We start from the raw sequence: 18,216 nt of genomic DNA, 5'->3' as shown, positions 1-18,216 counted from the left end.
CAGATATAGAAGAATTTACGTTTTAAAAAATGAAGGAAATTAAAAACTTATTGACACCAAACATAAATAAAGGATACTGAGCACTTTTTAAAATGAAGTCTTATATACCTTATATGCGAGTTTCTCTCAATGAGACAGCATCACAACGACTACAGATATATATAAATATAGATGACATATTCACTTTGCTGATGCTACCATTTGTTTGGTTTTTATTTTATTTTTAATTCTTTTTTTTTTTTTTTTTTTGTTCTGATAAAAAAAACTGTCCGCAAGAAAAAAGCACATTTCCCCTAAAAGACACAGTACTTACAGTTTACATTCATAAAACTGTCAGGAACTATATTTATAGACAATCAATATACGAGTCACCAAACAGGTCGTTTTTGAAGAAAACAATAGCATTTCTTTTTTTTCTATTAAGTCCTTTGGTCTTCTCTTCTGCATTTTTTATCACTTTATTAATGATACAGCAACCTAGCAACAAAAATATGCAAACGACATGTGCACGCTGAACGGAGAAAAGGAGATGCGAGTTTCCCTCAATGAGACAGCATCCTAAAGACTGCAGATATATATAAATCCCATATTCACTATGCTGATGCTACCATTTCATTTGTTTGGTTGGGTTTTTTTTTTTTTTTTTTTTTTTTTTTTTGTAGTTTTTTTCTGATAAAAAAAAATGTCCGCAGTGAAAAAGCCAGTATAGTGATTCACCAAAAACGCACTAAAATGAATCAGGGTTTATTAAAGACGTTTCCTATACCGTATTTTGGTTGGTTAAACAAGAATTCGTTGAAATGATTTTGACTTGACTAAAGCAATGTTTTGAAACACATACATGTTACTATCTTCTTGTATTATGACTGATATATTTGTCGCTGGACATGCTGCAGTTTCATCGATGATTAAAGTTCTTGAATACTTTGTAGGATCTATTAACTGGAGTTCTAAATTAACTAAAGCAATGTTTTGCAACACATACATGTTACTATCTTTTTGAAATGTTACTGACATATTTGTCACAATTTTAGTGTAGCGACTTTTAAGTTTTACCTTTATCTTCAGTTACAGTCAGATCGTTGTATATAACTTAAGGACGACACCTTTATGTATACATTTTTTTTTTCTTACTACGAAAGGGTGTGGTTTATGACCAAGAATGGCAAAATTCGGAGAATGTATCGCGCAGTCATTATTTATCACATCAGAGAAACATAGTTACCACCAGAGACAAGAACACAATTGAAAATCATTTTTCTATAAGGTGCAACGTATAATACGCGTGTTATAAACAAGGTATTAATCAAGTTCCGAAACGATGTACACCCCGCTAACATGTTTTATAGCTGACCATTTGGTATGGGCTTTGCTTATTGTTGAAGGCCGTATCGTGACCTGTAGTTGTTTTAAATTTCTGTGTCATTTTGGTCTATTGTGGGGAGTTGTCTCATTGGCGATCATACCATATCTTCATTTTTATACAAGCGCTAAAAGGTGATTTCACCTCTTCGAACCAAGAACCAGATCTTCAAACATACGAATATAAAACATTTAAAAGGTAGAACGTATACAAAATCAAATAAGAAACAAATAAGTACCGAACATAAATCAACAGGATCGGTTGAGCACAAACACAAAGTCATATAATTTGGTTATAAAAAGTTCATTTTACCTCAACAAATTTAGAACTACAATGTATAACCAGAGATAAGAATATAAACAATTAACAAGGGGGAAGGATATTAAAAATCGAATACGTAACGAATAAGGAATAAGTAACGAATAGGTAACGAATAGGTAATAAGGAATAAGTAACGAATAGGGAATAAGGAATAAGTAACGAATAGGTAACGAATAGGGAATAAGTAACGAATAAGGAATAAGGAATAAGTAACCAACTTGACGTCCATTTAAAACTCGCATTTTGAAATTTTGTATATGAATCAAATAGGATTTTTCTGAATATCGCAAAAATCAAAATCGCATTTCAGTCTAAAATTACAAAATCGCAAGTATAAATGCACTCAATAATTTCTGAATTAACAGTAATTACTAGTTCAGTTCATCGAAAGATAAAATGATAATAAGGCTTTCACCACTTGCCATCAAATAAACTGTAAAGAAGCTGCTGCTTTATTTGACGAAAAGCTACAACTCTATCTAGCAACTGGGAAGTGCTACAATGTTTATATATAAGCAGCACATAAACAGTAACAAGAAAGAAGATGTGGCAATCATACCACATCTTCTTTTTTATATGTTAAGTGAACTTTTAGACGGCAGCAATTTCAATAGTTAAAGTAATCAGACTGTTGAAGAAAACAGAAACTACACGAGACAATTCAGAAACTGCACTTCCGTTAGACCAGTACATCCTACCCTTACTATGAAATCACATTCCCTCAGATTCACTCCCTCTCAAAATTCCCCCCACTAGCATATACCCTCACCCTCTCCATCATTTTATTTTTCTTCATCCCTTTCTCGGGAATGCAATACGATATTATAAGATGTACCAGGAACTATATTTATAGACAAGTACGAGTGACCAAACAGGTAGCTTTTGAAGAAAAAAAATAGCATTTTTTTTTCTATTAAGTCCTTTGGTCTTCTCTTCTGCATTTTTCATTACTTTAGTATACATGAAATAACTGCATATTTGAAAATGTATAATGTGCAACAAACAGAATGTGGGGTAAACGTCAATGAGACAGCAACCTAGTGACAAAAATATGCAAACGACATGTGCACGCTGAACGGAGAAAAGGAGATGCAAGTTTCCCTCAATGAGACAGCATCCCAAAGACTACAGATATATATAAATGCCATATTCACTTTGCTGATGCTACCATTTGTTTGGTTGGTTTTTGTTTTTGTTTTTGTTTTTTTTTGATAAGAAAATGTCCGCAATGAAAAAGCCAGTATAGTGATGAAAGTGGCTTTAATCACCAAAAACGCACTAAAATGAATCAGGGTTTGTTAATGACGTTTCCTATACCGTATGTTGGTTGGTTAAACAAGAATTCGTTGAAAGGATTTTGAACTGACTAAAGCAATGTTTTGCAACACATACATGTTACTATCTTCTTGTATTATGACTGATATATTTGTCGCTGGACATGAAGCAGATTCATCGATGATAAATTTTCTTAAATGCTTTGTAGGATCTATTGACTGGAGTTTTAAATTAACTAAAGCAATGTTTTGCAACACATACATGTTACTATCTTTATAAAATGTTACTGATATATTCGTCGCTGGACATGAATCAGCTAGATCTAATAAAAATAGTTCATCATTGCCGTGTAGTATTAATTGATTTATTGAGAAACATATTACTAATGTCAGTTTGTATTTGATAGAAAACAAGTATATGGCTAAGAAGTGTCAGAAGACTTATTAGAAAGGTATTAACGGTACAGCAAGTAGAAGGACCTGCGTTTAAACTTCGTGGTGTGCATCACAATTTTAGTGTAGCGACATATATCTTTTACTTTTATGTTCAGTTACACTAGTCTGATCGTTGAAATAACTTTCGGAAGACATTTTTATACATACAATTTTTTTTGTTACTACGAAAGGGTGTGGTTTATGACCAAGAATTGCAAAATTTCGGGGAATGTATCGCGCAGTCATTATTTGGATGCATCTATCGGTAGCTAAAAAGACATGTCGTTGAGAAGCACAACTGTGTTACACTGACTGTGTATGTAAAGATTTTGTGTGCATAATGTCAATAGAGTTACGTCTCTGCTAAACTGGAGTCTGTAGGTTTCAGTTCTGGAGATGCCCGTGAAGACATTTTTTTTTTTTTTTTATTTGGCAAACACACATTTAAGATTTAATTACACAAAAGTTGAATCTGTAGTACATCTTAACACTAACTCGTGTGCTTACTTATTATGAAATGCTTAATTACATGAACTATGAAGTCATTATACACATGGATAAGTCCGGCACTTTTAAAACTACGATTTTTGTCGCTGTTTAAGTAGACAGAGTTGCCTCTCGTATATTTTTCACACTTCATCCCTAGGAGTCATCCGAAAAAGTTCAATTTTCAAGAAATGATGACGCACATCACTATCAAACAAATAACATAACTTATAATATTAAGCTATACATTTCCCCTAAAAGACACAGCACTTATAGTTTACATTCATAAAACTGTCAGGAACTATATTTATAGACAAGCAATATACGAGTGACCAAACAGGTCGTTTTTGAAGAAAAAAAATAGCATTTCTTTAAACGTCAATGAGACTGCAACCTAGCGACAAACATATGCAAACTACATGTGCACGCTGAACGGAGAAAAGGAGATGCAAGTTTCCCTCAATGAGACAGCATCCTAAAGACTACAGATAATATATAAATGCCATATTCACTTTGCTGATGCTACCAGTTGTTTGGTTTGGTTTTTTTTTGTTGTTGTTGTTTGAAAAAAAAATGTCCCAAAATGAATCAGGGTTTAATAAAGACGTTACCTATACCGTATTTTGGTTGGTTAAACAGGAATCCGTTGAAAGGATTTTAAATTGACTATAGCAAAGTACATACATGTTACTATATCTTCTTGTATTATGACTGATAGATTTGTCGCTAGACATGAAGCAGATTCATTGATAATCAAAAAGTTCTTGAATGCTTTGTATGATGTATTAACTGGAGTTTTAAATTAACTAAAGCAATGTTTTGCAACACATACAATCCATGTAACTGTCATTTTGAAATGTAACTGATATATTTGTTCCCAGTAAAGACATTTTTTTTCTTTTGGCAGGCACACATTTAAAATTTAAGTTGAAATCAGTAGTACATCTTAACGCAAACTCGTGTGCTTACTTATAATGAACTGCTTCATGACATGAAATATGAAGTCATTATACACATGGGAAAAGTTGCACTTTTAAAAATACGATTTTTTTGGGCTGTTGAAGTAGACAGAGTTTCCTCTCATACATTTTTTGACGAAGTTCATCCCACATGAATGTCATTCAAAAAAGTTCAATATATATTAAAAAAATGTTTGTTTCACCGGCTCAGCCATTGCCACTATATGTAATGCTAAAATTGAGAGAGAGAAAAATGTTTTCGACTTGTCGCCAAAATTAAAGATCGTTTTTCGCGTAAGGCGAAATAAAAAATCTGGTGAAAAAAATCCCCCTCCCCAGAAAATCAAATGGTTAATGCCTAAAGGCTTTGATTGAACTGTGAAAAAAAGTTTGTTTTATTTTTTAAAGTTTTTAGAGTTAACTGAAGGATTTGTATAGTAAGAAGAAATTATAATTTACGATAAACCGCGAGATTCCAATCATGTCCTTCTTACTATACAAATCCTTGGTTAACTGATCCTGAGACGACTGTGTTATAGTAGAGGGGGAGGACAGGGGTAAGGGAGACCGGGAGAAAGGGGGTAGGAAAAAGGAGAAAGGGGGTGGGAGAAAGGAGAAAGGGGGTAGGAGAAAGGAGAGGAAGGCTGGGAGAAAGGAGAAAAAGTTGGAGAAAGGAGAAAAATAAAATATCTCTCCTTTTAAAAAAAATTCTAATATTTCAAGAAAAAATATCTCAAAAGGAGATGTTTGATTCTAATGGGAGAAAGGAGAACGGGGGTAGGAGAAAGGAGAAGAGGGGTGGGAGAAGGGAGAAGGGTACCCCCCTGTCCTCCCCCTCATAGTAGTCTCAGACTGATCTTAACTGTTAACCAAATTTAGAATTATTGCTCATGTTTATGTTAGGAAAAAACAATGGTATACCTTGAGACCGAATTTTTTTTTAACCTATGTAATAATAAAAGTTGTGGGTCTTACAAATGCCTAGCATTTTTGTGAGCATGACTTAGTTGTTGTAGCCTGTGAGGTACCTCATGATTGATATTTGTAACATTAAATTTGATTGAGTAAATAATCAATTGACCGGGTCTCACTAATTAGCGACAAGAAGCGTTAAGAAGCGTCAAGAGGAATAATTTTAGCGACAAGAAGCTATTTAGCGACAAGAAAACATTTTTTTTAATAAATATAAAAAAATATGCATTTAGTCTTTTTTAATATACGCGTAGAAATAAATTGATTTTTTTATTATTATATTGATAGATGAAGAAATTAAACATTTGTAAGAGCAAAGGAAATGCACACGCTATAAAAATGAAAATACAAACAAAGATTTTTCACTTTATTTTGAAGGATTTATTGAAATAAAAACATAAAATATTATTTCCTTTCTAAGTCTAACTGTTCAATTCATTTTTCCTGATAGGACCAACGTTAGCTGTGGCTTCACCCTAAGGTAATACACAATGTAGAACATCAAATGAGATTAACGAGGCGCGTGTCCCTTGTTTTATTGCTACAATAACATCCAATTAACACCTTCAACTTTGCACACGCGTCAGACTATACAATACACGCGCCAGAATATAAAATCATTGTAAAATAAAATAGTGAACATCTGTTGAAAACTCAAGATTGTCTGACATTAATAAATTTCCTTTAATCTTCAATCAATAAACATGATATATATCGTTAAATGAGGTAATACACTAAATAAAATGATGAAACATATTCACATTTTAATTATGTTTTCCTCATGTTTGGTTTCAGTTCTTTGTATTTCACAATGTGTGTCTGTATTTTCAGGACAATGTCATTATGATGTACAGATTTACTTTGCAAGCTTAATATGTATTGTACAAATACAGTTTTAAAAGACTAAATTATAAGATAAATATATTATTGTTCTAAAACACAAGGAAAAGTAATCTCATAATACAGAGTAAACGTAATACTGGCTGTTATACGTGACATACATAATAAATGATAAGATATCCAGGGGTTAAAAATTTTTGTTACAGCTAACTAGCCCAGGACTTATTGGCAGCAGGATTTTACTAGCCCTGTTGGAAGAGCTGCTAGTCCATCAAAACTGACCTGCTAGCCCTAGTATGCCTTTAAAATCAAGAGTTTGTTGCATAATACAAAGTGGGTGTCCGTTGTTTTGAAGGAGACATTATACACTGTATTTAATAATTTTTGTTGATCTGTTATTTATTCTTTTGGTGCTTAACCTAACTTAGTTGTTCCCACATTCAAAGCAGACTTTTTATTGGCGTGCTTGGGGCAACTAACGGCAATATTCACAGAGCATTGTCTGTTTTTTCAGCAGCAACAGCCAACCTTGCCATGGGAATCATTGTGTCCCAGTTCTGCCAACTTTTCAGGAAGTGAATGCGTGATTTTGTGGCCAAATTGTAAAGATCAAAGAGAAAAAAACAATAGATCAAAGGAAAATGCCACAAAATAAGCATGAACATGTGTGAGTCTCGCGCTAAAGACTTGACAGCCCTGCTGTCCTGGACACTATTATTTTTTTCCGCGGCTTTTCCCTATCGTGTTTAGCATTTTTGGGGGATGAATTTTCAGCCTCGTTACTCCCTTCATCTACCGTTTTTCGTGTTGAAACTGACGAAGTTCCTGGGGTTCCCGTACTAAAATATTAAGAAATATTTTGTTGCATGGTTTCGTGCTCAAGAGCTGTGCAACAAGACAGGTCAATACCAATCAATACATCATACCCCCAAATACCGTTAATTGAAAATCTCGGCACGATAAGCAATGTACAATACCCCAAGCCATGATATGAGAAATCGATATTTAAAGTACGAGAATTGCAATCAACACATGATACCAGGCCGCCCAGACATGCCAGAGTTATTTCTTCCAGTTTTAAAATATGTACAACAGGACCTGTACAAACCAGTTCAAATTCTTGGAATCCTGGATGACTTAATTGAATCGAAATGGCTCACATACAATAGTGATGAAAGGATTTTTCACTTTCTATTTTGGAAACGTCAATATTTTTTGTTACTAGTCCGTCGGGCATATCGAATTACACATTTTAATTGCCCGAGGCGTAAATGATCTAGTCCCGGGCGTCGGGCTAGTGGATTTTTTAACCCCTGAATTATATCATGTAAATAAATGTTTCAATTTTTTTTTTATATCAAAGGAATGTTAACTTTCTTGTCTAAAATTGTTTTCTTTTGCATATTCTTTTAATATTTATTTGGAATAAGTAATTTTGATTTATAAAATATGTTTTCTTGTCGCTAAAATAATTCTTCTTGTCGCTTCTTGACGCTTTTTGTCGCTAAAATTCTTCTTGTCGCTAATTAGTGAGACCGAATTGACCAATCAAAATGCATGTTACATTCATCTTTTTATGATAATATGAACACAGAGCCTGGTAAGAATCATGCCAAACTTTTACAATTTACTATAATATCTTCTAATCTAAGATGACATTAGCTTGAATGCCATTTAATTAAATATTTATGCTTTCTGTTGTCATATTGAACTGACACGCACCTGCAGGCTGCAATGAAAAATCAAAGAAATTAATAATCATGAAAATATTCCTTCAAGTTACTTCCCTTTGGCCCTGACTAGTCCATGTAGTCTATAATTTGATTTAATAAATCGCTTAGACATGTTAGATATTTCTATCAACATACATTCAGTGGTCAGGTTATATAGTGACCCTGGATATCTCGAGCTGGATATACAGTTGGGTTGTCTCAAAATGGCTTTATTAATACAACATACTACATTGTTTGTAATGACAGTATAAAACAAAGGCACTATAAATCGTTTGCCCCTCTTTCATAGATCACTCTAATATTAGAGCACTGAGTGACAATGAAAATAAATCCAATTGTTTAATAGTACTAAAATATAGCTATGGTATACATGTAATCCTCCACCAGTAGAATATAGTGTATTTTATACATCCACTTCATCCTGTTCATCTTATTTCTTTATCTTTTGCATCCATGGAGTAATGATGTGTATCACTATGTGTATTGAAACATGTCTGCACAATTTTAAAACTTCTACATCTGCATCAATCCAAGGCCAGGGTTTTTTAATTTGTTGGTTTACGGATTTTACCAATGAAAAAGTCGGGTCGGTCGGTTGGCAAAAAAAATAAAAAAAATATGCTATTTTGTCATCATTTCTTAGATTTTAGTTCGATGAAATCAGCTGTCATAAACATCGCATGACATTCTGATAATTTCCCGTAAACAAAAAGTGGACGGGGACTGCACGGATATCGTCATTTCACAAACATGAAAAACAGATTCGCGTAGCTCTTAATCAATTCCCGATAACTTGGTGGGCTTGGTGAATTACGATCTTCAAGCACGAAAACTGATAAAGAAGAAAAAATGTAAAAAACGTCGTACGAAAATAAGTTTCAACACACATGTCAACAAACGTAATGGACTCGTCCACTGGAAAAACGAGAATATCGGATTAATCTGTTGTCATGCATTCCCGTTTTTTTGGCCAAATGGACGAAAATTTTTTATGATCTATGAAGCAAGAAAATTTCAAATGATTTGTTAATATTTAGTACTTTAACTTGACGTCTTCTACCTGTCCACATTTGGACAAGTCTATTTCTATCAGATGATGCATCTTACAGACTGATGACAAATACGGTAAACGAATTGATTTTGTAATTGGTTTTAAACACAGGTTTCGTTTCGCAAAATTATTTGCGCAAACCACATTTGAAGGTCAGTTATAATTGATTTGTCTATTTTTAGAAACGTAAACTGGAAGTTTTATTTTTTTCACTACAGAAAGTGTTATCAATTTTTATAGTGATTAATGCATTTCATTTCATAAAAAAACGAGTATTTTAATTATTTTTTAGGGACAATGCATTTGTTACGGTCGGCGGGAATAAAAAAGCATGAAAAGTGAATTTTATTTTTATTCTGGAAATCGGCAAAATCGGATCGGCGGATCCGTAAACCAACAAATTAAAAAATTCTGGCCCAAGATTCATCAGCACATTGATAACTTATTTATACCAATAATTGTAAAATCAAAAAGGTCATCTTTCATCAACATCTTCAAGAGTCATAATTTTGTTTATCTATGGGCTCTATTAGTGAGTGTTGATAAGAGATATCTTTTGACAAGATTTTCCAAAATTAGGTAGTCACAGATATCAGCCATATCACATGTCTTACTTGACTTTTTATTTAACATTGTCATGATTGTTGAAGGGTCTTTATGCTTAAAGGTTGATCTTCATGAATGATTTATGGTTATAGAAGGTAAATACACAAATGTATAGGGATGTTCTAGGTTAGAGTAAGAATGGTGAGGTCATGTTAAGTGTAAATGATAGTTTAGGTTATATCTACATTTGTAGCTCTATTAGGTTTCAGACCCCTAATATAAGGTGAACGAAGGCCAAAACATTCTACCAATTTGTACATTTTGTACATGTGTGCCTGTTCCAATTAAGTCAGGTGGCTGTAATTCAGTTGTTGTCTTAAGTTGCTGTTTTTATGTCCCACATATGAGCATTATGTTTTCTGGTCTGTTCGTCCATCTGTCTGTCTCTCTTCAGGTAAAAGTTTTTGGTTGAGGTATTTTTTGATGAAGTTAAAGTCCAATCAACTTGAAACTTGGTACACATGTTCCCTATGATATGATCTTTCTAAATTTAATGTCAAATTCGAGATTTTACCCCATTTTCATGATCCACTGACCATAGAAAATTATAGTGTGGATTGGGCATCCGTGTACTATGGACACATTCTTAACAGATTCATTTCTTAAATAACTTAATAGAATTGTTCTACATTTGTCATGTGCATGCCTTATTGCATGTGGTATGGGTTAGACTCATTGTTAAAGGCAGCTGGCCATACATGTACAATGACCTTCAATGTATAGTTGCTACATGTATTTAATCTCTGATGATGAGTTGTCTCAATGCTAAATGACAAATCGTACTTCTTTTTCTTTTTAAGTACACATCTTCTTAATTTTATTGGGAAGATCCTAAAAAAAGGATATCATCCTCATTTCAGATTGAAGACGAATCCTTGTTTGAAATTTTGCAGTAGTAGTCTAAGTAGTCTTTCCAACAATTTGGTCACATCAACTTGAAACTTATTAATACACAGACATTTGTTAATAATAAAGTAGAGAGAAGTGAAAGAACTAATTGTGTCTTGTCAATAGCTTTGTTCTGTTTGTTAATTATCCAGTTTTGTTAGTGTAACAGGCAAATGACTGAGTTTTCAACTAATGTGTCAGTCCATGAGTCCTGGACTCGTTAATATAGACTACATGTAAATAGCTAGATAACATTATTTTCAAAACTGGTATCCATGAGTCCAATGATGCATCATGATTTAAAAATTATGTATAAACTGAGCACATACATTGTACATTATCATTTATATCACAAGTTTTGAAATAGAATAGATTTTATGTCATTTCCTCTATCTAAGATACTGAAATACACATGTACTAAATTGAACATGTTGAAGCAATACAATTGAAGCCATGAAATTGAAGCAATAAAATTGCTGTTAGGCCCCCCCTTTTGGTAAAAAATTTGGTTGCTTATATAGGGAATCACTGATGCGTGACTGGAGTGGGCCCCCCTTAGGTCAGTCAGTGAGCCCCCTCTTATGAAAATTTCTGGATCAGCCACTGTTATATTGAAATTAAGTACTATAATTTTAGTCTTAATTTGATGTGGAAGACAAAAAATGGAATTATCGGTCAGACAAAACCCCAAAAAATTTGGCAAAGACTGCTGGTACAGTCATTGACAGTATAACTATTATGGTCATGATGGTAGATGGACAACAAAAAATAATGGAGAAGCAAAACACAGGGCTCCTCGATTTGTATTATGATCACAGATGTACACTTTGTAAATGTCTGGATAAAACAATTGAAATAAAGAAAATCTTATGTCTGCCATCAATCATGTATCATATGCAGGTACAAATGTACTATAGAACATTGTATAATGGACATGAATAGGTATATATATTGAATGACTACCAATATCTATCAAAAAGCTTTTATTGAAAATGAGGTCAAATTATCAATTCCTGGTATACATTGATAGTATTTAGAGTGTTTTTGCATGTAAGAATAGGTTATAAGTTCAAAATAGTATATATACTCAATAAAATTAGATAGCCTTCAAAAAAGTAAAAAGTATGTGCTTTGAGATTAAACTTTCTGCTGTCCAACCCAGCAACTTAACTATTTTCCATAATATTAAATTGAATTATTTTATGATAACATTGATTAATTGGAATTTTAAAATTCGCTATAGTCTGATAGAAACTTTTCTGTTTTATCTGCATGTCAGGTTCATGTATAATAGTTGAATACAAGGAATGGTAATATCTCAAAGATATAATATGTCAATATTTTTACTCCCACACTGTACTTGTACTTGAAAATAATTGTAATGTCATGCATTGATTTATTATAATGCACAACTCATGGTTCCTAGAATATTGATAGATTGATTGATTGTTTGTTTTACATCATTTCCAATACCCTTGTCCATATGATGGAGACTAGTTGCCGACAGAATAGCTATAGAAACTTTATGTTAACGTGGTTAATTCAATTAATTAAGATTCTATTCTGATCTTCAACATTTACAAAGATCAAAATTTAAATCTTTTTATTTTTGAGGCGACATGCATGTAGGTAGAAGTCTGCATCCATTTGTTCTGTTTAGGCCGTCTGGTTAAAGTTTTGGTCAAGGTAGTATTTATTGAAGTTGAAGTCCAATCAACTATGATACGATCTTTCTAGTTTTAATGCGAAATTAATTTTAATGAGAAATTAGAGTTTTTACCACATTTTACACTCCACTGAACATAGAAAATGATGGAATATGTACTAAAGACACATTCTTGTTCATACATGTATTTGTGCTTATACTACTTTGAATTCTATCAAATACTTCTGTCATGACTGTCCCATTAGGTTATCAGTTTTATTAAATTTGATCCTCTAGTTTTAACAATGTTTTAACAGTGTCAGAAAGAAAGTTGAATTGAATATTAGATATTAGACTATAGGACTGCCTGATGTCAATAATGTTAGAAATAAGAAATCATATTAAAAATTTCTTTTTTTAATGTTTTTGGCCGAAATTCCTTTAGTCTATACATTTACAAGTTTATTCATATCACTCCCTGAAATATTTGTCTATAATATGTATTGATGTTAATCAGATGTAAGTGTAATGAGGTATGATGTTTCTCTTCCTAATGATGTCGTACTTGTATCATTACGCACTTACCTACATGTAGTTGGCAAGTGACACGGGTTGACACAAGTTAAACATTTGTAGTAATTAAGGATATATATGTCTTCTTTCTCAACCAGGTAAGAAATTAATATATATGGATGAAAATCAATTCATATATTTTGTTATGCTGTTTATACATTATTTATATTATTTAACAAGTTGGAAAAATCCTTAATCTTTTTTTTTAAATCAGATTTAAAAATTATAATGTCAAACCTTACTGTATTATGGTGACATTATAAGATTTCTTCATTGCAATAAATAAAGGTATTTAGTCTCCTCTCTATGCTGTAGCTAGGTTTCAAATATTTTTATAATATGCTTAAAATTTTTAAGTAATTAGGCAAAACATGAAATTATACACATACATAACAGGCTATTATTTGAACTTGGAATTATTTTTAATTATGGAATTTGCTTGATTTCTTGTTACTGAAATTTTTAATAAATTCCATGTTTATTCTGTACTGAAATGTTCTTTGCTGCGCACAACACTTTCTATTACAAAGAAAATAGTATATTTTCAATAGAATGCACTGTGCCGCGCACAACACTATCTAACCAAAATACATTGTATGGAAAGTGTTATTAACCGCTGAAAAGATTATGATACCAAATAAACATGGAATTTATTAAAAATATTAAACACAAGAAATTATGCAAATTCCATAATTGAAAATAATTCCAAGTTCAAATAATAGCCTGTTACATGTAGTTTTAAATCCATAGATATACATACATCTACGATAAATCTGAGGGGACCTACAAGTTATCAGGATTTAATGGGATACATCAACGATTTGTGTATACTAGTCCTTGGATACATACATGTACAGTATAAAATCAGTCTACATGAAAAATTTTAAATCTATAGCCCTAGAGCTCAATTATAGGACAATTTAAGTTAGAACTTAGATTCTGTGACCTAGGCCTGTAGAGATGATTTTTACAGGCCTAAAAGCAATTTACAAGCCATGGCTGCTGGGCCTGTGGTTAAGTGTAAAGTCAGCCCACTGGTAAGTCAGTCAAAATGTAGAGGTGACTTTCAATCTTCTACAGTCTTTTATTTTTTATTAAATGATCATGGTCATGGAGCCAATATGAGCAAGGTCTTGGACTTTTAGTCATACATCTACAAAACAAAATTAACAACTAGCTACATACTCATGATGCTACCATTATACAGCCAACATCAATCAAATCAGTTATGTTAGTATGACTTAGTGCTCACAAACATGTTTAACCCCGTCACATTCTTTATGTTGATTAGTTGCTGTCTGACATGTTTCTTTTTATGCCTCCGCAATAACGCAAAGGGGGCATTAAGTTTTACCTTTGTCTGTCTGTCTGTTTGTCATGTTTGTTTTGAAATTGGTTTCTGCTCTAACTTTTGTTAGCCGCTTTGCCTCACCCATATGAAATGAAACTGATACAAAATGCTTATTACCACAAGGTTTAACTTGGGTGGCGTCATTTTTACCTTTCTAGAGTTATGCCCCTTTAAGAAGTGAAAAATGGCTGAATCATTATTTTGGTTCCATTCTCCAAAGTTCTTTAGTTTGCCTTAACCAAATTTTATAAATCTTATACAAAATGATTATTACCACAAATTACAGACAGACAGATCAAATTGGAATTTTGGTGGTTTCAGCTATACTATTCTTAAGTTATGCCCCTTTACACATGTATGAAAAAAATTCATATCTGTTCTCTAAACTTACGTTTGCCTCAACCAAATGTTTTGAAACTTACACACTATGCTTATATCCACAAAACTTAGATCAAGTAGGTACTAATTTGGGTAGTGATGCTTATACCCTTCTTTACTTTCACATTTGCCGTGTAGGAACCCTTTATAGCATACTACATGTATATACTGTATAGTTATAAGTCATGTGGTGACAGACCTACAATATATAGTTTCTTACATCCACATCATTTGGTGTTTTGTAGATAGTTGTCTAATAAATTGGCTATCATATACCACATCTCCTTACATGTAATTTTATATAGTGAGAGGAAGTCAAAAGACACATGTGGTGGAAGGTTAAAACCTGTTATTTTAGTCAGGAAACACATTGTCTATGTAATACTGTAATCTAAATTTGATTAAAAACTATAAAGTGAACCAGCTGTAGTCATGGTAGTATAAAATGCATTATATTCAGGTTGTATAGTTAAATCTTGTTATATAATCGTTTTTCATCAATACTTAAGGATTTTCTAGCAGATTTTTTACATTCAAAAGAGATTATGCAATAAGAAGATTGTGATTTTAGGCAGAAGCTTGGTCCTGTTTGAAACACTTTATTAAGTTTCTTATTTCATTTTGCAATTGGGAATTAAAATAATAAGTGCTGAAAGGTGGTCATGGTTGTACATTTTTGTAACTGTGCTTGGTGTTGAAATTTTTATTATCTGGATTTATTGCTCTTACAAAACGCTGAGGAATGCTTGATAAACTACCTTAAATAAACCGATTTGTTTTGATCTGGTAAGTTTTATTGTTGATTTTAATGTCCTGTGTGAAAATGACTGGAGGTCTGGGAGGGTTGGAGTTTGTTTGTTGACAAGAAATTATACATATATATTTTATCTGATATTTATCATGTACAAGTAAAGAGGTGGGAAAGGACCTTTATCGGGACTTTGGGGTCAGGTGTTTTTAAGCTCCGGATTTTAGGATTGACTCTTTCGGGATCCTTATTTTGAATTTCGGGATGTCAGGATTTAAATTTATTTAAATTCAGCATGTTCAGGACCTCGGGATTTCATGTTTTTAAGCACGGTATTTTGGGATCAGGACCCCTCATCTACCCCCCTCAGTAAAGAACTGAAAAAATATGAATAGAAGTACACTATGTAATATTTTTAATAGTTTGTGCTGTTATAGTGCTGGCATTATACACAGTTAGATCAAGGTTTCATACATGCAGCTTTTATGACATTATTACACAATGTGTATTATTGCACTTATAATTATGAAGAGGTTGGATAAGGTCCAACACATTTCTGTCAGATTTTTATATATATATATATATATATAAAGATGATGTGCACATTTCACCTTTGAATAACATGATCAACCTGTCATATTAATAAAGTCATAGATTGATTAAAACTTTCTTCTAATCTATCAAAAATGTTTGCATGTTTGAGGCATGCACTTGTACTTATTTAATATTGACATACTTTAAAGGTTGCATAGTCTTAGTACCTTTTTGTTATCATTGGACTGTGAACTAAATTTTATCCTCCTTTTTACGTGCATATTGTTTTAAGGGTAGACATGGTAGACCTTGTCAAAGATTAATTTCTTCAGGTACATGTAGTTATCTTACATATATATATAGTATGTCTACCTTGTTTTAAAGACAGAGACATGATGAGTCTTGCATAAGATATCTGTATTGATTTTATTGTGAAAATTTGATATTATTGCAGTAGAATTAAGTGTTACAATTGATATGCACTTGTTTAAACACTTTCACCACCTTGGTATAATAGCAACAAGAGATTTTTTGTCTGCTTGGAATAGTGGTTCATAAAATTTGAACAAGTCCTTCACACACAAAATAAATATACATTTCATAAATAAGGCCATTTGATTAGTTTTTTTGTTTGAATCGTTTTACATTGTCATTTCGGGGCCTTTTATAGCTGACTAAGCAGTATGGGCTTTGCTCATTGTTGAAGGCCGTACTGTGACCTATAGTTGTTAATTTCTGTGTCATTTAGGTCTCTTGTGGAGAGTTGTCCCATTGGCAATCATACCACATCTTCTTTTTTTATATTGTACACGTTACTTTATTATCACATTTCTCAAGATGTTGGACCAGAATTAAGAGTTAATGTATAAACCCCTTACTTACATGTACGTACATTGTAAATAAGAGGTTTCCATTAGAACTGCTACTAAATAAATTCAATGTCTTCTAAAATTCTTAAATAATTAACCCAGGATGCACGACTGGTGGCCTATACATTGTATATACACAAAGTTACAGAAAGGCAACTAACTTTAACATGTTTAAGGGATGGGGTTAGTTAGTAGGTTATTACTTCACCTGGCTCCTTTGACTTCTGGCCTAATTTATACATAGTTCGTCAATGAAATACAACCTGAAATATTTAAAATACTGAAGGTACATTCATTATTAAACCAGAACTAACACTTATAAGTCACAGTGTACACAAGGTTATCTATGCTAATATTCAACTTTAAAGGCCAGTTGTAAGATAAAATCAAGGTGTGGTTGTAGATATCATGGGTACTTAGTTGGACAAAAATGTTGCTACCGTGGGTAAAGTAGAGTCATAGAGAAAAAATACCAAATATTGTTAAGGTGTTGTCGATATTGTTCTATAAAGTGGAAAAAAGTTATTTATAGTCAGGATAACACAATGATAATTTGAAGGAAGTGCATTTGAGGTAATTTATGTTACATCATGCTCATATTGTTGTTTTTGTATTTATTTATTTGCATGTAGGGATGATATAATAAATATTTTTTTGGTAAAAGTAAAATAAATGTAAAATCATTGTAAATTTTTATCTTAAACATATGTACATGTTATATGACAGTTGTTGAAACATGTTACAGTGTTTTCTCTCAAAAATTTGAAAAAGCATCCTCTTTTAAAATTGAAGAAATTTTGCCATAGTAACTTATTTATGAAACTCTTGGAAAACTGAAGTTACAAATGTATGATTAAACATCAGGTATTTGTTTCAGATTAGATTGTGAAAAATTGTATCCCGATCTAACATTTCTTTAAATTATTTATTAAAAATTCGAATTTTGTCAACTTGACCTTTCTTCAAAGATATCATGGTCACAAGCAAGAGAATAGGGGAAATGTTTACAATTGTCTTTAATTTCCTTTATTTACAAGTCAGAACAATTACGATATCAATTGTGCAGCATGAGCATTATGAAAAGAAGTGGTAATTTGACAAATATATAAAAACAAAAAAGAAAGAGAAAATGTTAGAAATTCTATTATAAAAAATGCAAAAAGTTGCTAAGATGATTTAAAGTTAAAAGT

The 18,216-nt window shown here is 32.2% G+C and overlaps 1 protein-coding gene across 11 annotated transcripts in view; it reads left to right on the top strand.

Moving 5' to 3' along the window:
* The window catches only part of LOC139500700 (transcription initiation factor TFIID subunit 10-like), a 78,037-nt gene that overhangs the window by 47,978 nt on the left and 11,843 nt on the right, over window positions 1–18,216 (top strand). For 2 of the 11 annotated variants that reach the window (XM_071289524.1, XM_071289523.1), the window contains exon 1: window positions 15,187–15,253. The exons of 1 other annotated variant lie outside the window; for it this stretch is intronic. In XM_071289524.1, the coding sequence (XP_071145625.1) occupies window positions 15,202–15,253 (52 nt within the window). In that variant the 5' untranslated portion in view covers window positions 15,187–15,201. 8 more of the 11 variants (XM_071289525.1, XM_071289526.1, XM_071289517.1 and 5 more) reach the window with 8 other exon arrangements.

Source organism: Mytilus edulis, chromosome 13, assembly GCF_963676685.1.
Source record: "Mytilus edulis chromosome 13, xbMytEdul2.2, whole genome shotgun sequence".
Taxonomy (NCBI): Eukaryota; Metazoa; Mollusca; class Bivalvia; order Mytilida; family Mytilidae; genus Mytilus; species Mytilus edulis.
Note: the sequence above shows the minus strand (reverse complement) of the source record. Positions and strands in the feature narration are given on the sequence as shown.